Consider the following 19,954-nt stretch of genomic DNA (forward strand, 5'->3'; position numbering starts at 1 on the left):
AAAAAAAAAATATCATAAATACCGGTCTGTAAATCGATAAAACCAAATATTAGTTATTTATAATTAATCTTTATTTATATTATTTTTTATAAACTCATATTCATGGATGATGCCATGGATGACTTCATCAAAAGATCCAGTAATTCAGAGCTGTATATAAGACAAAGTTTTCTAAATATTGATATATACCTTCGAATTATCTATATAGCTCAATACACATTAATTAGGAAAGCAGCCATGGAGTCCCTTTTTCCCTTGTTTACATCTATTATAGCCATCATCATAATCTATTACTTATTTCTTAAATCACAAAACACATCCAAGAAAAAGTCCCCGCCGCAACCTGGTGGCGCGTGGCCTATTATCGGCCACCTTCCTCTCCTAGCAGCGAAACAGCCAGCTCATATCATCCTAGGAAACCTAGCTGACAAGTACGGCCCTATTTTCACCATTAACTTCGGCATCCACCCAACTTTGGTAGTAAGTAATAACGACATAGCAAAAGAGTGCCTCACCCAAAACGACAGAGCTTTTGCCAGCCGTCCTAAATCTTTAGCGGCGGAGATCTTAGGCTATAACGACCAAATGATTGGCTTCGCCCCGTATGGAGACTATTGGCGTCAAATTCGCAAAATCGCCACCATTGAGCTTCTTTCTAGTTATCGGTTGGATAAGCTAAAGCATGTAAGAGAGGCAGAGGTAAAGGCGGCCGTGAGAGATCTATACCGAGAATGGAGCAACAAGGAGAATCAAAATGTTGAAATGAAGCGATGGTTTTTCGATATAACATCGAATGTGATATTGAAAATAATCATAGGAAAGAGATATGTGGAGTATGGGGAAAATAAGAATGAAGGAAAAGATAATGATGTGTGGAGAGATACTTTGAGAGAGTTCATGGAATTGGCTGGAAAGTTTGCGGTGTCGGATGCGGTTCCGTTTTTGAGGTGGTTGGATTTTGGTGGAATTGAGAAGGAGATGAAGAAGATTGTCAAAAAGCTCGATTCTATTGTTGATGAATGGTTAGACGAACGCAAGAAGAAGAAAGAGCTTTGTAGATCAAAGGGAGATGAAGATTTCATGGATTTATTACTCTCGATTATTAATGATGCAGTACAGTTTTCCGATCGAGATGCTGACACCATTAACAAAGCTACATGTCTGGTACGGTATATATATTCTCAATACTACTAAGACTTCTTTCCGAATATTTGTTAACCAAAAAAATATCTCTAACTCAAAATATAATATTTTCCGACAAACAAACATAAACTTAAATATCTAAAATTTTGTTTGTGTGAGAGAGTAAGAAACGACTCTTATAACATTTCACTGTCGTTGTTGGAATCTCTACAAGTGTAAAACAATATATAAATCTACTTATAAGTCTATATATTTTTCTAAACCTTTTTCCTAGTGAAAAATCTATTTTTTTGCTTAATTTAGTAAAAAATTTATTCTAACATGTTAGAAAAATTCTTTTTGCTTTAAAACAAAAGGAGAAGTATAAAAAAATTTATAGTAAAGAAAAGATTGTGGTTTATAGTTTTAATTAACAATGATTTTTTCAGTAAAGGAGTATACCTTTGTATCTTTTTATTTCATTTCTATGCGCCTTTTATGTTTACTTTGTTTTTGACAAAGTAATTTTTATTTTATTTTTTTTAACATTGGATGAGCTTACTTTGTCAAAGTTCATCACCATCCAATTGTGAAAAAAAAGTAAGATTAAAAACAATTACTAATTTGTTTGATAAAAGATTAAAAACAATTAATTAGTCTTACATTTATAATAAAATCAAATGGTTAAGACTATATTATCCTTGTTCTGGAACACTTAATAAAATTATTTAATGCACAAATTTAAATTTAATCCTTTCTAATTAATAGATCCCATACATTAGTATACTTCCAAAATCTCAATCACTTTCTAGAAACACTCAAAATTATTTATTCAAATCTGAAGACAATTCCACTAAAGTCTACAAGTGGGTAGATAAAATAGAATTAAAATTTTGTTGAAAAGTGACATATTTTATTCAACCAATTGAATTAAAAAGTTTAAATGGCTAGTTAGACTTCACTAATATTTATTATACTCTTGGATAAATTATACTCATAGTCACTGAACTTTTTTCATTATTACAATATAACCATTAAACTTTAAAATGTAACATAAAAATCACATAACTTTATATTTTCTAACCTTATGTCCACAAAATTTTATTTAACGCTTCAAAATGAAAATATTCAATAATTAAAGTTGTTTAGAACGACATTTGCCATGAAATCACATTTTTTTATTTTCCAAAATCACTATTTTTAAAGTTTTCTCTCTCTAAAAATTCACTTTCTCCCTCCTAAACAAACAATACATAATTGACCTCAAAACAAAAAAAAAATTAAAATTGTTTAAAATATCATCAATTCTTAGAATTTTTTTATTTTGAAGGCGTCAACGGTAATTTTGAGGGGTTGATTGAAGTTTAGTAGCATAATATTAGAAAGTGTAAAGTTGAGTGACTTTTATGTTACGCTTTGAAGTTTAGTAGTCATACTGTGAAAATGAGTAAAGTTCAATGGCCATGAGTGTAATTTACTCTTATAATCTTTGATACACTTCTGAACGTCAATACCCTCTGGTCTTGAAATGTAAATAACAGAGACATATCTTATTATAGGTTGATATTCCACTAATGTTATCTAGATTCACGCTTACTTGACCCTCTAGAAGTAAGTCAGCCAAGAGATCTAATTCACTTTATCTGCAATAATCACACACATAAGTTAGATATCAGCCATATATCAAACTTGATATATGAGGCACACATACAACACAATTATAGGGCAATCCATCATATTCACTTACAATCATAGACAACACAAAAAGGACACGAGAGTGAATAATACATGGATGATCTCATTAGTATATATAATCAACAAGAATACATCCATAAGGTCGCATCCCGTAGTAGTAGGAGGGAACTACTAGAGATGGTGGAACACAAGCAAACCTAGTGACAAGTCTCAAGGTGATAGGTCACTCCCCTTACAGTATTCCTTATACCAAGTCGATGCCTAAAAGAAACGATCCTTACAATATCTCATACAACACTATAGTCACTCTCAAACCCTCGACCACTTAGTTTTAGAGGTTGTGATAACCTAAAAGGTTAAATTGATAGCTACAACTCAATAATAGCTTTTATTATAATGTTTGATGAGGAGTCTCACATTTATCATATTTCTTTACTTAGTACGTTAAATGAAAATACATGTGAACCACTCTAGAAAATAACTAAGAAAAATATTAATCTTTTTGAACAACTCTCTCTCTGTAGAGTCTTATTTCAGCGGCCTCGGACACAACAGCAATCACAATGACATGGGCGTTGTCATTACTACTCAACCATCGTGATACTCTAAAGAAAGTGCAACAAGAACTAGACGAGATCGTCGGTAGAACCAGACAAGTGACAGAGTCAGATATAAAGAGTTTAGTTTACTTCCAAGCTGTTGTTAAAGAAACATTTAGATTATATCCAGCAGTGCCATTGCTAATACCACATGAATCAGTGGAAGAATGCATAGTAGATGGGTATCATATTCCAGCTGGGACACGACTTTTCATAAATGTTGCTAAAATTCAGAGAGATTCAAGTGTGTGGGTTGACCCTCTTGAATTTAGACCAGAAAGGTTTCTTACAACTGAACAAAAGGATGTTGATGTTAGAGGTCAACATTTTGAATTGCTACCATTTGGCAGCGGAAGAAGAATGTGTCCTGGAATTTCGTTTGGTCTTCAAGTGTTGAATCTCACTCTTGCTACATTGTTGCATGCTTTTGAAATCCAAACTTTGTCGGGTAATCCAGTTGATATGAGCGAGGGTATCGGAATTACCAATATGAAAGCTACTCCGGTGGAAGTTTTTCTCACTCCTCGTCTTCCTTCACAACTATATTAGCATATCATTTGTGCGAATAATCGGATGTCATATTACATATCAATCCGTATTAATTAATATAGTATTAACATTGTATAATTAATTAATTATATATATATATATATATTTAATTTTAATGCAAGGAACCAAATGTTTTGTCGCGAATGCATCTTAATTAATGTGAGAGACTTTGATTATATAATTGATGGGAAAATGTTTTGACGCTAATGGTAGACGCGCAAAATGACACACGACCCGATTACACGATACGAACACGACACAGTTTTTTAGTGTTAGTGTTGAGCTTAGTAGGTAATAGTTCATTTTCGGGACCCGAAAATGACACTAAAAAATTCGGGTCGTGTTCGGATCAACCCGAAAACCCGAAAATATAAAATTACAAAAATATCCTTAGGTTTCAGCCGACATGTTCTCTTCTTCTCTCTGGTTTCAGTTTCTTATGCAGCAGCACCATTTGAGAAGTGAAAGTTGAAATCTTCCGCCACCACAGTTTCCGCTCAAATTCTACCGGCAGCCACCATCGTTTGCGCTCACAATCTGCCGGTGGCCACCATCTTTTGGGTTCGAAATCTGCCGGCGGCCACCATCGTTTGGTTCGAAATCTGCCGGCCATAGCCTTAATCGAATTTCAGGGGTAAGAACTACATGTGTCTTTTTTCTGTATGCATCTTTGCTATTGTTAACTTGTGCTTAATTTGTGGGTTTGGTATAGGTTAGAAACTCATTTGCTGATTTGAGGAGAATGAGATTCAATTGATTTATTAGTCAATTTTAATTTGATCCAGAATGTATTTAATGAAATGCTAAACAACAGTTTTTGTGTAAGTTATGCAAATCATCAATAACTAACATTGACACCTCTAATATTGCTATTGTTCATTGTTCAAATAAGGACTCAATTTACAAATGGTGACAAGGTTAGGTCCAGACATGTTAATTTGTTCATTTGCTATCAACATCCTCTGCTGAAGCTGCTTTTTTCAACTTTGTTGCTTCTGCTTCTCTTGATTTTTATATTTTATATTATAAAGTATTTTATGTTTAAATGTAAGACTAATATAAAACTGGTAATTTTCTGGTAATTGACTAATATAACAGTTGACTTTCAATTTCTAATTTCTATTTACTGGATGTTAAAACCTTAATATCTTTACTTTGAATTTGATGAATGTTTTGGATTTAGTTTGATGAATTTGATGGATATTTGATAACTTGCTGGATCCGATTTGATGATCTCCGCCGTAGTTACCTGCAAAACAGAACCGGAGATAGGATCTCCGGGAAAACTCTCCGACAATCAAGTCAGTTTCTTTGTAGGAAGGTTGATAATAACAGTATTGCGGGGAAAAATGTGAACGTACCTCTCCCCTTTGGCCTTATGGCTTTTTATAAGTGTTCTTAGGTAACCGCCGAGGACGGTTACTCCTTCCAGGCCACGTTCCGAGGGCGGTTACTCCTTTTTAGGCCATGTCCCTTTCGTGGCTTTCGTGGCAACAAACGTGGTATCGTTTGTTCTGAGTGGGAGTTTTGATGCTCCATTTAGGAATTCGGGGCGGTTACTCACTTCACCCGCTTCCTCTATTCGGGTCCCATCCGATCTTAGACCATGGGTCTAAGTATGGGCTGGGCCCGTGTAATGAATTCGGCCCGGTTTGGCTTCGCGGGTCATCACATGCCTCCCCCTTAGTTTGGCAAGAGCCCTTTAGGGTCTTTTTATAGGGGACTCTTCGTTTTTGTCTGGATATTCAAAATTCAAAAATTGCGAATTTCCTTGTCCGTCGTTTCTTTTCCAGCATCGTCGTTTCTTTTCCGGCATCAACCTCTTCGCGTTCATTCTTCTCTGTGTAGTCTTTCATATGTAAGTTTTCCTTTCCACAACTTGTACCTCGCTCGACTCTTTACTTCTGTTCATTTTTCTTCATCAATATGTCGAACCCTGACCTCGACTTCGCACCGTTCGACGAAAATTACGTCCGCGAGGTATCTCATGAGGTCGATGAGATGGTTGATGAAGCTTCAACCAGCTCTCCTAGGTCTGATTCTCATCCCGCCGACTTCCTCCACCTAGCGAATACATCCGATGAGGGTTTAGGTTTTGACCCTAAAAAGTTGATTCCGCCACCTGTCCCAACCCCTCGTTTGCTACCGAAGAAGGACAGATCGGGAAGCCTAGTTTGTCAGAAGACAATTGATGACTTGCGGGAGCAGTATTCTTGGCTTCAAGGTCTCGAAGTCCTCATTCCCGGAGAGGATAGAGGACCGGGCGACTACCCAAAGGGGTATTTCACCATTTTCGTCGCCCAGATTATCTGCGGTTTCACGTATCCGCTGGCGGATGAGATTGCCTCCGTCCTTGGCGGTTACGGAATCGCACCTGGTCAATTGCATCCCAACGGATGGGCCGACTTAACTCTGGACAAATTTCTGGCGGATTGTCTGGAGGTTCCCTTCTCGCTCAAAATTTTCTCCAAGCTTCATCATTTCAAAAGTTCGGCGGGGTATTTCACTTTCATCCGTCAGAGCGGTTACTATGGTTTCGACGAGAATCTGAACAAGATCCGCGAGTGGGACCGATCTTACTTCTTTATCAAGTTTAATGAAGGGAATCCAAACTTCCTTCGCTGCTGGGGCCGACCCAATGTAAAGAGTTTGAACTTCGGTTACCCCAGTGAGGAAGAATTCGCTGTTATAAAGTTCTTGAAGAGTACGCCTCCTTTTGTATGGACGTATGATCAGGCCTTCCACATGCTAAGAAGTCGAGTGGCGATTGCCTACCGCGAGGGAGATCGCGTTGTCTATATCCCTTATCGCGTTTTTGTTCAAGGTACTTTTCTTTTTTTCTTCATTTCCAAGTTGATGATTTCTTTTAACCCTTTGCAGGGGTGATCCTTTATCTCAACTCGCTGCAGATCGGGAGGCGAAAGCTCTAGCAAGAAGGAAGAAGCGGATGGAGGGAACAACTTCTGTTGCAAGGGCGAATTCTCCTGTGGGGGCGGCTCCTTCTGTTGAGGCGGCTTCCCTTCCAATCGCTTCCGTTTCACAAGGTCCAGCTTCTGCTTCCGAGGACCTCCCCTTAACTAGGAAGCGGAAGCATAATGCGGATACAGAGTCTTCTCGTCCCAAAAAGAAAAACACCTATGTGTCCCTCACCGTTGGCGGCACACCCGTATCCGCCCCGTCCAAAGGAAAGAGCAGTACTCCAATTCACGAGGTATCTTGATTTATTGTAATGTTTATTGTTTTTTATAAGCTATCTGCTGTTCTTCTGATCTCTTTCCTTATGCGTTCGCAGCCTATTCCCGATATTAGCGGGTGGTGGACTAGGACTTTTGGCATGGCCGTGAGTTTCTCATGTAAGGACATTGTTTCTTCCATATGCAATGTCCTTGGGCGACTCCCCTCTGCTTCCCGCGTGCGAGAACAAGTACCGCTTCCTACTGCTATGGAGGGGATCGAGAAGCGCGCCATAGAGGTATATTGTTGTTTTGGGGGTAGAAGCTTGTCCTTCCCTTTCAAGGATTTTGTGTCCATAGTAATCGCATGTTTTTATTCGCCCTTTTTATTCGCGAGCCGTCTTATATGCAGATTATCAATTTCGCGGAGGGCGCTCTCCGAAGGGATGCTGAACGAGCCAAAGAGCTGGAGAACCTTGGTACTGAATTGGCGACTCAGAAGTCGCTTTATGATGATGTCCAAGGGAAGGTAAAGGCTCTTGAAGGCGCTTGTCAGAAGGCTATGAGCGAGAAGGAGGAAGCTCTCAAGTCCCTCCAGGCTAAGTCCGACGAGCTGCAAAAGGTCCTTGATGATCTAAATTCATCCAAGGAGGCTCTAGAGATGCAAAAGAAGAGGACTGAGGAGATTCTAGCTGAAGATGGTGCTCGCATCTATTGGTATGGGGAGCGAATTCATGCCGCTTATGAGCATGGACATCCAGATCGAATACTTAACCGCCCCAAAGTTCCCATCCCTGAAAAGGATTTAACCGATAAGTGGGACAAGCTGGAGGCCGAGGATGCCGATATGGATGAGGTACTCCTCTTGGATTGGCAGAGTTTCCAGGACTCTCCAATTAGCCGCGAGATCCCGAATCAGAACGTAGAAGAAGAAGCACCACAACAAGACGTTTCTCAGCCTGAGCAAGAGATACCTCTTTCTGGAGCGGTTACCGATTCGAGGGTTGAGGATTCGCTTGAAGCAGATCCGCCGGCTGGAGGAGATGAGGGAGCCGCTGAAGGCGAGGAGGGCCATAGGGGTGAAGGAGAGGAAGTTGTAGCATAGCTTGATTTATATTTGGACTGTTGTATGTAACAAACTACCCGTATATATTTTCTTTTACTTGCCGCTTTACCTATACGTGCGATTGTCACTTTATTCCTTATTGCCCTTTATTTTCATATGTGACCTCTGCCTTTTGCCGACTCCGCATTTGTATTTCTTCGTAGTTAGTTTCGTTTCCGCTAGGGTGGCCAGACCCTTTTTGCAACTTTTTGAGTACTCGTTTATTCGCTTAATTTTATGCCTTATCTTATAATTTTTCTTTCGAAAATAATATAATCATAAGGTTAATCATAAGGTTTTGCGAGTGATGCGTAATCATGCATCCGCCTTTCTTTAAGAGGCAACACATTTATGTGTTTTTAAGTTTAACCATAAGGTTTTTGCGAGTGATGCGTAATCATGCATCCGCCTTTCTTAATAGGCAACACATTTATGTGTTTTTAAGTTTAACCATAAGGTTTTTGCGCGATTTACCCGCCTTTTGTTTGTAGATAACACACTGAAGTGGTTGTCCTAAAAAGGATTCGGACTCAGACGCTGTATGCAACAATTGAATATCTTTATTGATAAAAGGAAAGACTTTTTGTTACATTGGTATATGAAATGTGTGGGATCAAAGCCTCATTAAAACCTTTTATCAGAAAACCCAGTGGGAAAAACTCATAAAAGGAAAAAGAGTACTCGTCATTTCCCTGAACTACCCGGCCCGTTTATATAGGCGCAGATTTTCTAGATTCCAGGTGCGCGGGAGCTTTTTTCCGCTTATTTCTTCTATTTCAAAAGTTGATGGTCCCAGCTTTTTGGATACTCTGTATGGTCCGATCCAGTTGACGCCTAATTTGCCTTTGCCATCTCTGGATTGTATTTTATCCGCTTTTTTCAAGACCAAGTCATTCTCGTTGATTATCACTTTTCGCACCCTTCTGTCATGATATTTCTTGACCCTATTGCGGTATACTGCCATTTGCATGTAAGCTTTTTCTCTTCGTTCTTCAACAAAATCCAATGCATCTCTAATGTTGATAGGATTTTGTGTGTCGCAATAATAAATTATTCGATCTGTAGGCGACTTAATTTCAACAGGTAGGACTGCTTCGGCTCCATAAACCAGCGAGAAAGGTGTTTCGCCAGTTGCTGCTTTTACAGAAGTTCTGTATGCCCATAACATATGGGGTATCTCATCCGCCCAACCTGTTTTTTTATCACCTAGCCGCTTCTTGATCCCTTGAATCATGGCCCTATTGGTAACCTCTGTCATACCATTCGATTGGGGATGGTTTACGGAAGAAAAATGATTCTTGATCCCCCATGCTTTCGTAGTATGCTTTGAACTTGACACAGTTGAACTGGGTGCCGTTGTCAGTTATAAGCTTTTGCGGGATTCCAAATCGCATGATAATGTTCTCTCGTAATAACTCGATCATTCGTTCAGGTGTTTGAGCGGTTACTGCCTCCGCTTCTACCCATTTGCTGAAGTGGTCAACTGCGACTACCAAGTACTTCCTTTTCTTTGTCGTTTCTGGGAATGGACCCACTATATCGATTCCCCATGTTGCGAATGGCCATGCCGTCATTATAGAGATTTGTTCGGCTCCGGGAACGTGCTTTTCATTCGCATGGATTTGACAGCTGTGACATTCCGCTACCATCTTCTGGGAATCCTCCATCACCTTTGGCCAATAGTATCCCATTAGCTTGACTTTTCTTACCAACGCCGCGGATGCTTCATGTGCGCCGCACATTCCTTCATGGAGTTCTCGCAGTACGTAGTCTCCTTCATTGCGGCTAATACATTTCAACCATGGACATGTATATGATTTTCGATACAAAGTTCCATCTCGAATTGAGTATCTCGCTGATTGTCCAATTAGCTTTCTGGCTAGGCTTTTGTCATCCGGCAAATCTCCCTGCTCCAGATATTGGCGGATGGGTATCCGCCAATCTTCATCATCTTCCAGCTCTTCAATGACCATAATCTGATCGACTTCAAATGCCGGTGCGGATCTTATCTCCAAATTGCATGCTTTTTGATTCCATGGTTCTCTACTCGCCGCTGCTTTTGCCAGTTCATCAGCCTTTGTGTTTTGGCCTCTTGGAACATGCACCATTTCCCAGACGACTCCCTTGTGTGTTAACTCCTGTGTCAATCTGCCGACTACCTGATGGTATTTGACCAGATCTTCTTGTTTCACTAGATAGTTTTTTGTGATCTGATTTATCATGAGTTTAGAATCGCTGTAGATCACCACTCTTTCTGGCGTAAGTTCATTAAGCAGCTTCAATCCGCATATCATTGCTTCATACTCTGCGGCATTATTGGTAGTTTTGAAAGTTAACTTTGTCGCATAGTACAGGCGAATAACCTCCGGGCCTTTGATGACGACTCCCAGTCCAGCTCCATCTGTGGATAATGCCCCATCTGTGAACATGCTCCACTCTTCTTTTTGTGCCTTTGGACATTCGTCATCATCCCACGTGAACTCATTCACGAAATCGGCGAGTACTTGACTCTTTAGCGCTGGTCTTCCTTCATAGCGAATATCGAATTCTCCCAGGCGAATTGACCATTCCATCAATCGGCCGGATGCGTCAGGTTTCTGTAGTACCTTTCGCATTGGAATGCCAGTTCTCACAATGATAGTATGCGCCTGAAAGTATGGTTTTAATCTAGCCGCCGTGGTTATCACCGCAAGGGCCATTTTGTCTAACTTCGAATACCGGAGTTCTGCATCCTTCAAGACTTTGCTCACATAGTACACTGGATATTGTTGTCCTTCTTCTTCTCGCACCATCACAGTGCATATCGCCATACTGGTGACGGATACATAAAGAAATAAATCTTCTCCATCCTCCGGCCTGCTCATTAAGGGCGGATAACATAGTAATCGTTTTATACCCTCAAATGCCTCTTGACAATCCGGCGTCCATTCAAAGGACTTAGATTTTTTGATGGCATTGTAGAAAGGTAGACATCTTCTAGCTGAGCATGATATGAATCGCCCTAATGCCACCAACCGCCCATTTAGTCTTTGTACTTCTCTTACGTTCCTCGGTGTTTTCATCTCCATCACTGCTTTAACCTTCTCAAGATTCGCCTCAACTCCCTTGCCACTAACAATGAAACCCAGGAATTTTCCTGCCCTTGCTCCGAACGTGCATTTTTCTAGGTTCAACTTGAGGCCATATTTGATTAGTACTTCCAGGATTTCTTTGATATCCTGCGGGTGGTCTTGCATCTTCTTGCTTTTAATGATCATGTCATCTATGTAGATTGAGAAGTTCTCGCCTGACTTGTCTGAAAATATCTTATTCATCATCCTCTGGTATGTTGCTCCTGCGTTTTTCAATCCGAAGGGCATCACCTTGAAGCAATAAGTCGCCTGATGAGTTATGAATGATGTTTTGATTTCATCCGCCTTCTCCATTGGTATCTGGTGGTAACTGGATTTCACGTCGGTGAACGATAAAGCTTCAAATCCTGCAGTTCCATCTACCAATATATCAATGTTAGGTAGCGGATACATATCCTTCGGACAAGCTTTATTCAGATCCTTGAAGTCGACACACATTCTGTACGTTCCATTTGGCTTTTTGACTAGCACCACATTGGCTAGCCACTCCGGATAGGTGACTTCTCGAATTGCATCTGATTTTAGCAAATCCGCCACAGCTTTTTCAATCGCCTTCTGCCGCTCTGGAGCGTGTCCTCTCTTTTTCTGTTGCACTGGGGTTGCACCTTTGTCCACATTCAAACGATGGGTTGCTATATCTGGACTTATTCCTTTCAGCACTTCATTCGGAGCGGCGAATGCCGACTCGCATTGGATCAACACCTCGGTAATGGCTTTCTTCGTTTCTTCTGGGAGTCCGGCCGCTATTCGCACGTTCTTGTCATTTGAGATGGCGAATAGTTTCGTTTCTCCCAATGCTTCCGCCGGCAGCTTTTCATCGACTTTATCCTCTTCATCCGGTTTTGGTTCAAGTGACAATGTATAGGCATGTTGAGATACAAGTTGATCACCTTCAACTGTGACTCGCCCTTGGTGTGTTGGCAAATGTAATGTCAAGTGCTACATTGAGATGAGCGATTCCGTTTCCGATAGGAATGGACGCCCCAGAATTATGTTGTAGGCCAATGGGATATCAATAATTGCGAATTCTAGATCACCTCGCCATTTTAGATTCTTATCACCCATTTCTGCCTCCAGCACCACTTGTCCACTTGTTTGAGACGATTGACCTCCAAAACCAGTTACATCCATGAATGTATGTTCCACTCGCTCGTCATTAATTCCCAACTTGTTGAATGCAGTCCGAGTAATAACATTACAAGAACTGCCAGTATCAATAAGGACCCGCTTGACGTCCCATCCTTCTACAGCCATCGTAATCACCAAAGCATCCGCATGCGGCTCCGTGATTCGCGCAAATGAGTAATTGAGGGCATCCCCCCTATGCGTGTTGCTTTTTCGCTGTTCACGGCGAGCCCTTTTAGTTGGAGGGTCATAGATCCCGCCGGCTATCACATTTATCGCCCCTTTTTTCTGCTTCTTTTCGGGCCTTGCCTCTCCTTCATGCGGGAGCGTTGTTTTCTCATCAATCGTTTCTTTTCTTATGAATTGGCTTAGCTTGGCCCTCTCAATCAGCTTTTCTATTTCCTTCTTTAGTTCATAGCAATCGTTCGTATCATGGCCGTTCAATCTGTGGAACCTGCAATATTTGTTAGGATATCGCCCCAAACTAGTTCTGCCTTTCGCTTCGGGGAACCTCACATCCTTCTTCAGGGGGTTCTTTTCGATCCAAAGTAATACCTCCTGGCGAGTCACATTCAATGGTGTTTGATATCCTCCCCCTTGAAAGGAGCGTTCGCCTCTGCGAACAAAATTACCCTTGGACTGGGCCTGGCGCCGATTGTCCGAAGTGGATCTAGCAGCATCTCTCTCTCGTCGGGTTTGAGCTCTATGTTCTCTATTGACATCGTCCACTTCCATGAATTCCTTTGCTATCTTTATGAGTTCGGCCACTGTACGCGGCTTGTTGCGGATGATTTCCTCCTGCATGCTCCAATCTGTGGTTCCATCCGCCATGATGTTGCGGATGCTCACGATATCCGGGTTCTGCAACCGCACCAGAATATCGTTGAATGCGACAACAAATTCCCTTAGGGAATTATAGTTCCTCTGTTTGATCTCCTTCAGCTGCCTATCCATCACATCCGCTGCTTTACAGCCCACGAACTTTGCACAGAAATCACGACTGTATTGATTCCAGTTGTGAATAGATTCAGCAGGTAAAGACCGAAACCAATCAGATGCCGCTCCGCCCAAAGTGGTCGAGAATAATCTGCAAATTATGCTTTCACTCGCTCCTGCAACATCCATTAATTCTCTGTAGTTCCTGACATGAGCCTCAGGATCAGAATTTGGATCCCCATAGTATTTAGGTATCGCCGGCGCCTTTATCCTGTGATCTGGTATAAATTCCCGCAACGACGGAGCAAAAGGCGAATCACTCTGAACCTCTGCTCTCGCCCTAGGCGTGTACCCCATTCGCTCCATCATGTTCCGTAGTTGATCTTCCAACTCAGGATGGGGTATTCGCCGAATCTCCTCCATCCGCTACTGGTGAACTCTGGGTGGCATCCACCCGCCAATTGATGTTGAGATTTGTTCTCGGCGTGGTTCTAGCCGCCGTCCGGTTATAGGATCAAAGTTCCAAGTGTGCTCCTGCCCAGACGTATTCGCCCCAGACGTCATTAACTCTGAATGCCCGCAAACCAAGGGCTCCGTGTATTGTAGTGGAAGGATTCCTGGTATTCCCGACGTCGGTTGGGATGTTTGCCAAGTCGGATGGATCATCATACTAAGATCGTGGTACGAGTAGTTGCCTGGGTGGCTGTGTGGGTTCATGCGACTACTCTGACCTATCTGATTTAGCTCTCGAGATGGCTGCGGAAGCGTAGATATGGCGGCAGTAGTCGATGGTTGTGTGGAGATGACAACAGGTTGTTGAGGAGCAGCCGCCACGGCGGTATTGCGATCAGCGATTGCGGTTAACAAACTAATCATTCGATCCCCCGCCGTTTGGCTCATATTTGAAGCCAAGACTTGTCCTGCCATTTGTACGAAATCGCTATTGGACATCTCCATCTCATTTTGCACTTGGACTTCCAATAAGGGACTCAATTGTCCCGAAGGGCTCGACGAGCTAGGCACCACAGGCTGCGTACTCGCAGGCTGCGAATTCACAATCCGTGGACCCCTTGAGTTCATACTAGTTGATCTGGTTGTAACGCCGATCATTCGTGATGGTTCTGACATGTTCTTTGTGTACCTTTAACCAAATGTTGGTAAAAAAGGTCCACGTTCACCGCACCAATGATAACTTGCTGGATCCGATTTGATGATCTCCACCGTAGTTACCTGCAAAACAGAACCGGAGATAGGATCTCCGGGAAAACTCTCCGACGATCAAGTCAGTTTCTTTATAGGAAGGTTGATAATAACAGTATTGCGGGGAAAAATGTGAACGTACCTCTCCCCTTTGGCCTTATGGCTTTTTATAAGTGTTCTTAGGTAACCGTCGAGGGCGGTTACTCCTTCCAGGCCACGTTCCGAGGGCGGTTACTCCTTTTTAGGCCATGTCCCTTTCGTGGCTTTCGTGGCAACAAACGTGGTATCGTTTGTTCTAAGTGGGAGTTTTGATGCTCCATTTAGGAATTCGGGGCGATTACTCACTTCACCCGCTTCCTTTATTCGGGTCCCATCCGATCTTAGACCATGGGTCTAAGTATGGGCTGGGCCCGTGTAATGAATTCGGCCCGGTTTGGCTTCGCGGGTCATCAATATTTTAGAATGTTTGTAGCAGATGTTTTATGAAATTTTTTGAGACTTTTATATTAATTGTTATATGAGTTTTAGGATTCTTCAGCATGTCAGACCGTGTCAGTAGGTCGGTCGGGTCGTATTGTGTTAAATAGGTTGAGTTGTATCAAATTAACATATTTATCTATTTTCATATAAAATTTGTGTCGTGTTATCCGTGTCAAGAGCAGGTCGTGTTCGGGTTTCAGATATTGACATAAAAATGTTTTCGTGTCGTGTTCGTGTTCAAGTTTTTTTTGACACTAACCCGAAAATAACACGACATGAACACGGAAATTGCCACCTCTAGCTAATGGCAATAATAAAAATATGGATTTGGTTAAAATAGAAAACACCTCTGTTTTGCTGTTTTAGAATAAAGGACTGTTGTTTATATATATATATATATATATATAGCAAAGGACTTGTTTTTAAATAGCAGTAAAATACTGTTTTTTGTTTTCTAATTTCATCCCCCACTAGCTTTTAATTGCTGTAAATAACAGTGTTCTAAAAATCGGCTAAGGCGGCCGTCTAGGTGGGGATTTTTAGAACACCGTTCCGATTTCCACTAATCGGGCGGCATAAATTAGTTGACAGATTTTTTGCCTCCTAGACGGGTCTAGGCGGCTCCCAGACGGTCCTATACGGACTTTTTGAAAAAATTGATCTTTGAATTTATATCAACTTTTTTAATTTAAAAAAAAATATATTAAATAACAAATAAAAAAACCCTTAAACTATTAAATTTATTTTTAAAAATATTAATTTTATTTTATTTTGATACATTTTGTTATAAATGTTATTTTATTGATCTGTTTGTTATTTTTTTTAAGGATATTAATGTAAATAATATTAAAATATGTATGTTTTTCTATCCTAAATATTTTATATTATAATTTTATATAGTATAATACAAATCCGATTAATCCCGACTGATAAACACTAGAAAGGTGTAAAACGGGTTCTACGGTATATTTAAGGAAGAACAAATCATGGTCATCTCCTCTCATCTACCCCCATTCGCTTTCGCTTTGTTCACTACTTTGTGAAGGGATGGTTGTTCAAATGATCGTCAATCAGTGGTGAATCCAGGATTTGAGGGAGGAGGGGGCAAAATTCTACGTAAAAAATGTTGAGACAAAAAATGTAAAATTATTCAATTTTTTATGATAAAAAAATGCAAAATTGTTCAATTTTTGGTGACAAAAAATGCAAAATCGTTAAATAAGTTGAATATGATATAAATTGGGTCTCTCCCTAAAGTGAGAGTTAGTGGGTCTCTCCCTAAAGTGAGAGTTAGTGGTGTCGTGGTTGGAAGTTTCAACTGCCTCCTTCGTGATTTTGCGGTGGTGCGATCCTTTTACGGCGGGTCGATTTTGTTCCCTGCGGTGTAGTCTGGTAGGCTTTCTTTTTGCTCTCCACTTTTATCTGGTTTTCAATTTCAATTCCTCCCTAGGTTCTGTTCGTTCGCCGGAATTTGTTTGTGGTATTTACGCTGGTTGTTCTCTCCCGTCTGGTTTAATGGAGGAATCTCTGGGCAATCTCAATTTGTCTGATGGTGAGGAAGACGCTCTTGACCTGTCTGGTCCATCTTCTAATCCTACTGCTAAGAACCTTGGCCTCTCTCTGGTGGGGAGGTTTCTCACAGATAAATCTGTCAATGTGGTAGCAATGAAAGCGAGAATGGCTTCTCTTTGGCGCCCGGGTAGGGGCGTGGCTATCTCGGAATTGGATTCAAATTGCTTTGTATTTGAATTTTTCCACGAAATTGACAGGGCTCGGGTCATTGCTGGTGGTCCGTGGTCTTTTGATAACCACCTGTTGGTTGTTTCGGAATGGCGAGAGGAATCATCTCCTGAACTTGTTCCACTTTTTGAAGCTGCATTTTGGATTCAGGTCTATGATTTGCCGGTTGGTTCGATGTCTGAAGTGGTGGGAAGGCAGATTGGTAACTTCATAGGGCATTACCAGGAATATGATTTGAATAACAATTCGGGTCTCCGAAGGCAGTATATGCGGATCAGGGTCCTTGTGGATGTGAGGAAACCGTTACGAAGGTGTAAAAAGATCAGAAAAGATCGTGATAACTGGTCTTTTATTATGTTTAAATATGAGAGGCTCACTAGCTTCTGTTATATTTGTGGTATACTTGGGCATACAGAGAGGTTTTGCGAGAAGATATTTACGCTCAAACCAGAGGAGATTAAGCGTGAATGGGGGGACTGGCTTAAAGCTCCGATAAAGAGAGGCGGGGATATAGCTGCAGTAAAATGGTTGAGAAATCCAGGTGGGGTTTCAGTAGATGAGGGCACGGTCAGTCGATGTTCTTATATTCAGTCCAGGGTGCAGAGGTCTGAGCCGGCGCAGGTAATTGAAGGGTCAGAAAATATGGCTGTACACCCGAATATATTATCTGCTGGTAGCGATGGTTCTCGTGTGGCACATCCTGGCCACAATGAGGGAGAGTCGAAAATGGTGGTTGATGGTGAGGACGACGGTATGGAGTTAATGGATGACCGTAAACGACGTAGAGCTGCCAGTTCTGTTCAGATTCTTCAGGAAGTGGCAGCAGGTGATGTTAGTGGTACCCCGAGAATCCCTATTTCTGTAACATCTACGGATTTAGGATCTTCTCCTGTATCTGAAGCGGCGAGGCCTGAAATCCAGGTCCGCCGAGCCCAATGATTTGCCTTAGTTGGAACTGCCGGGGTCTAGGCAACCCTAGGGCGGTTCGATCACTTGGGGATATTCTGAAGTCGAATAAACCTGATCTTGTCTTTCTTATGGAAACTCTGGTTACTAAGGGTTCCATTGATAGTTTGTCTCGGAAGTTTAAGTTTGAAGGTTCTTTTTCTGTGAATTATAGAGGCCACAGTGGGGGCTTGGCTTTGTTTTGGAGGAATAGTAGTTCAGTATCAATTTCCTCTTATTCTGATCACCATATTGAAGCTCATATTCATGATGCGAAGGGTGGAGATTGGAGGTTTGTCGGTTTTTATGGGTATGCAGATCGTAATCAACACCGGCATTCTTGGAATCTTCTCCATCAACTGTGTTCAACTTCTATTTTACCTGTCATATTTTTGGTTGACTTCAATTGTATACTGGCACAGTGTGAGAAGTTAGGAGGGACAACTTTTCCGCAGTACCTTATGAACCAGTTTAAGGAAGCGGTTGTCACCAACGACCTTACTGATCTTGTGCTACATGGAAGCTTGTTTACCTGGGAGCGTAGTAGAGGCTCGGCATTCTGGATTCATGAGAAATTAGACCGTGCACTGGCGTCCCCATCTTGGTGCTCCCGTTTTCAAGGGTATCGGTTGTCTACAGTGGCCACTGCTTATTCTGATCACCTCCCATTGCTTCTTGAAATGGAGTACAAATTAGTCACAGCTCGACGTCATCGGTTTAAATTTGAGCGTGAATGGCTGCTTGAAGATGAGTTCTCGGAGTTTGTTCGAGCGGGTTGGTTGCGGGGCAGCAGGGTTAATCTGGATACTAAATTGGCTGCTTGTGCTAGTAATATGGAGCAATGGGGCAGGGATTACAGAGCTCGGTTTAGTAAACGAGTTGCGGGCTACAAACGGACTATTAACAACTTGGTTGATAAGACAGATCCCGCTTCAGTAACGGTTTTCTTTGAGGCAAAGAGGCAACTGAATATGCTTTTAGAAGCAGAGGTTGTTCATTGGCAACAAAGGGCAAAAACATTCTGGTTAAAAAGTGGAGATCAGAACTCCCGATTCTTTCATGCCTCAGTCCGTGTCAGACAGGAACAAAATGCAATCCATCGGCTTCGTGATAATACAGGTAACTTTACTTCTGATGCGGATGGCCTCTATAATTTAGTCCATGACTATTTTACTACTGTTTTTGCTCCTTCTTCTATTTCTTCTTTTGGGATTGTTGAGGTTGTTCCAGCTGGTGTTACTGATGAAATGAATGATGGTCTGATAGCTCCGTTTACTTATGAGGAGTTCAAAACGGCTATTTTCCAGATGCATCCCGATAAGTCGCCGGGTCCGGATGGATTAAGCCCTGGATTTTTTCAATTTTTTTGGGCTGATATTGGTATGGAAGTTTTTCAGGCATGTTCAGGGTATTTAGCTCGGTTCGAATTCCCTGCAAATCTCAATGATACAATTGTGGTGTTACTGCCTAAAGTCAATCAGCCAGAATATATCAAGGATCTAAGGACAATTTCTTTGTGCAATGTCTTATACAAACTTATTACCAAAGTGCTGGCTAATCGGTTAAAATTGGTGCTGCCTGGTTTAATTAGTGAATTTCAATCTGCTTTTGTCCCTGGCAGGTCCATCACTGATAGTATTGTGATAGCATTTGAAGCTATGCATCACATGAAGAGGAAGAATAGAGGCTTAGTGGGAGAGGTTGCCCTCAAAATTGACATAAGCAAGGCTTACGATAGGGTGGATTGGGGTTTTCTGCAGGCTGTCCTTCAAAGAATGGGTTTTCATGAAACGTGGATCCGATGGATAATGTTGTGTGTTACAACTGTGGAATACTCGGTTTCTATTAATCAACAGTTGGTTGGACCTATAAAGCCTGGGCGCGGCCTCAGACAAGGGGATCCTATCTCCCCATATTTGTTCATCATCTATACTGAAGTACTCTCTAGAATGCTTCAAAAGGCTGAGTTGGAGGGTTATATCCATGGTTGTCGTATTGCTAGAAGAGCCCCGTCGGTATCTCATTTATTTTTTGCAGATGACAGCTTCATCTTTTTCAAAGCAACGCAGGGGGAATGTGAGCACATAGCTAGTATTCTTCATAGTTATGAATCTGTATCTGGTCAGGCAGTTAATCACCAGAAATCTAGAATCT

At 41.4% G+C, this 19,954-nt stretch overlaps 1 protein-coding gene across 1 annotated transcript; it reads left to right on the plus strand.

The window, feature by feature from the left end:
• The first annotated feature begins 211 nt into the window (after nt 1–211).
• LOC136201389 (cytochrome P450 CYP82D47-like) lies at nt 212–4,081 on the plus strand. Its single transcript, XM_065992053.1, has 2 exons — nt 212–1,164; nt 3,342–4,081. The coding sequence occupies exons 1-2, from the start codon at nt 238–240 to the stop codon at nt 3,963–3,965; spliced, it is 1,551 nt and encodes a 516-aa protein (XP_065848125.1). The 5' UTR covers nt 212–237; the 3' UTR covers nt 3,966–4,081.
• The last annotated feature ends 15,873 nt before the right edge of the window (nt 4,082–19,954 follow it).

This window comes from Euphorbia lathyris, chromosome 7, assembly GCF_963576675.1.
Source record: "Euphorbia lathyris chromosome 7, ddEupLath1.1, whole genome shotgun sequence".
In the NCBI taxonomy this organism is placed as follows: Eukaryota; Viridiplantae; Streptophyta; class Magnoliopsida; order Malpighiales; family Euphorbiaceae; genus Euphorbia; species Euphorbia lathyris.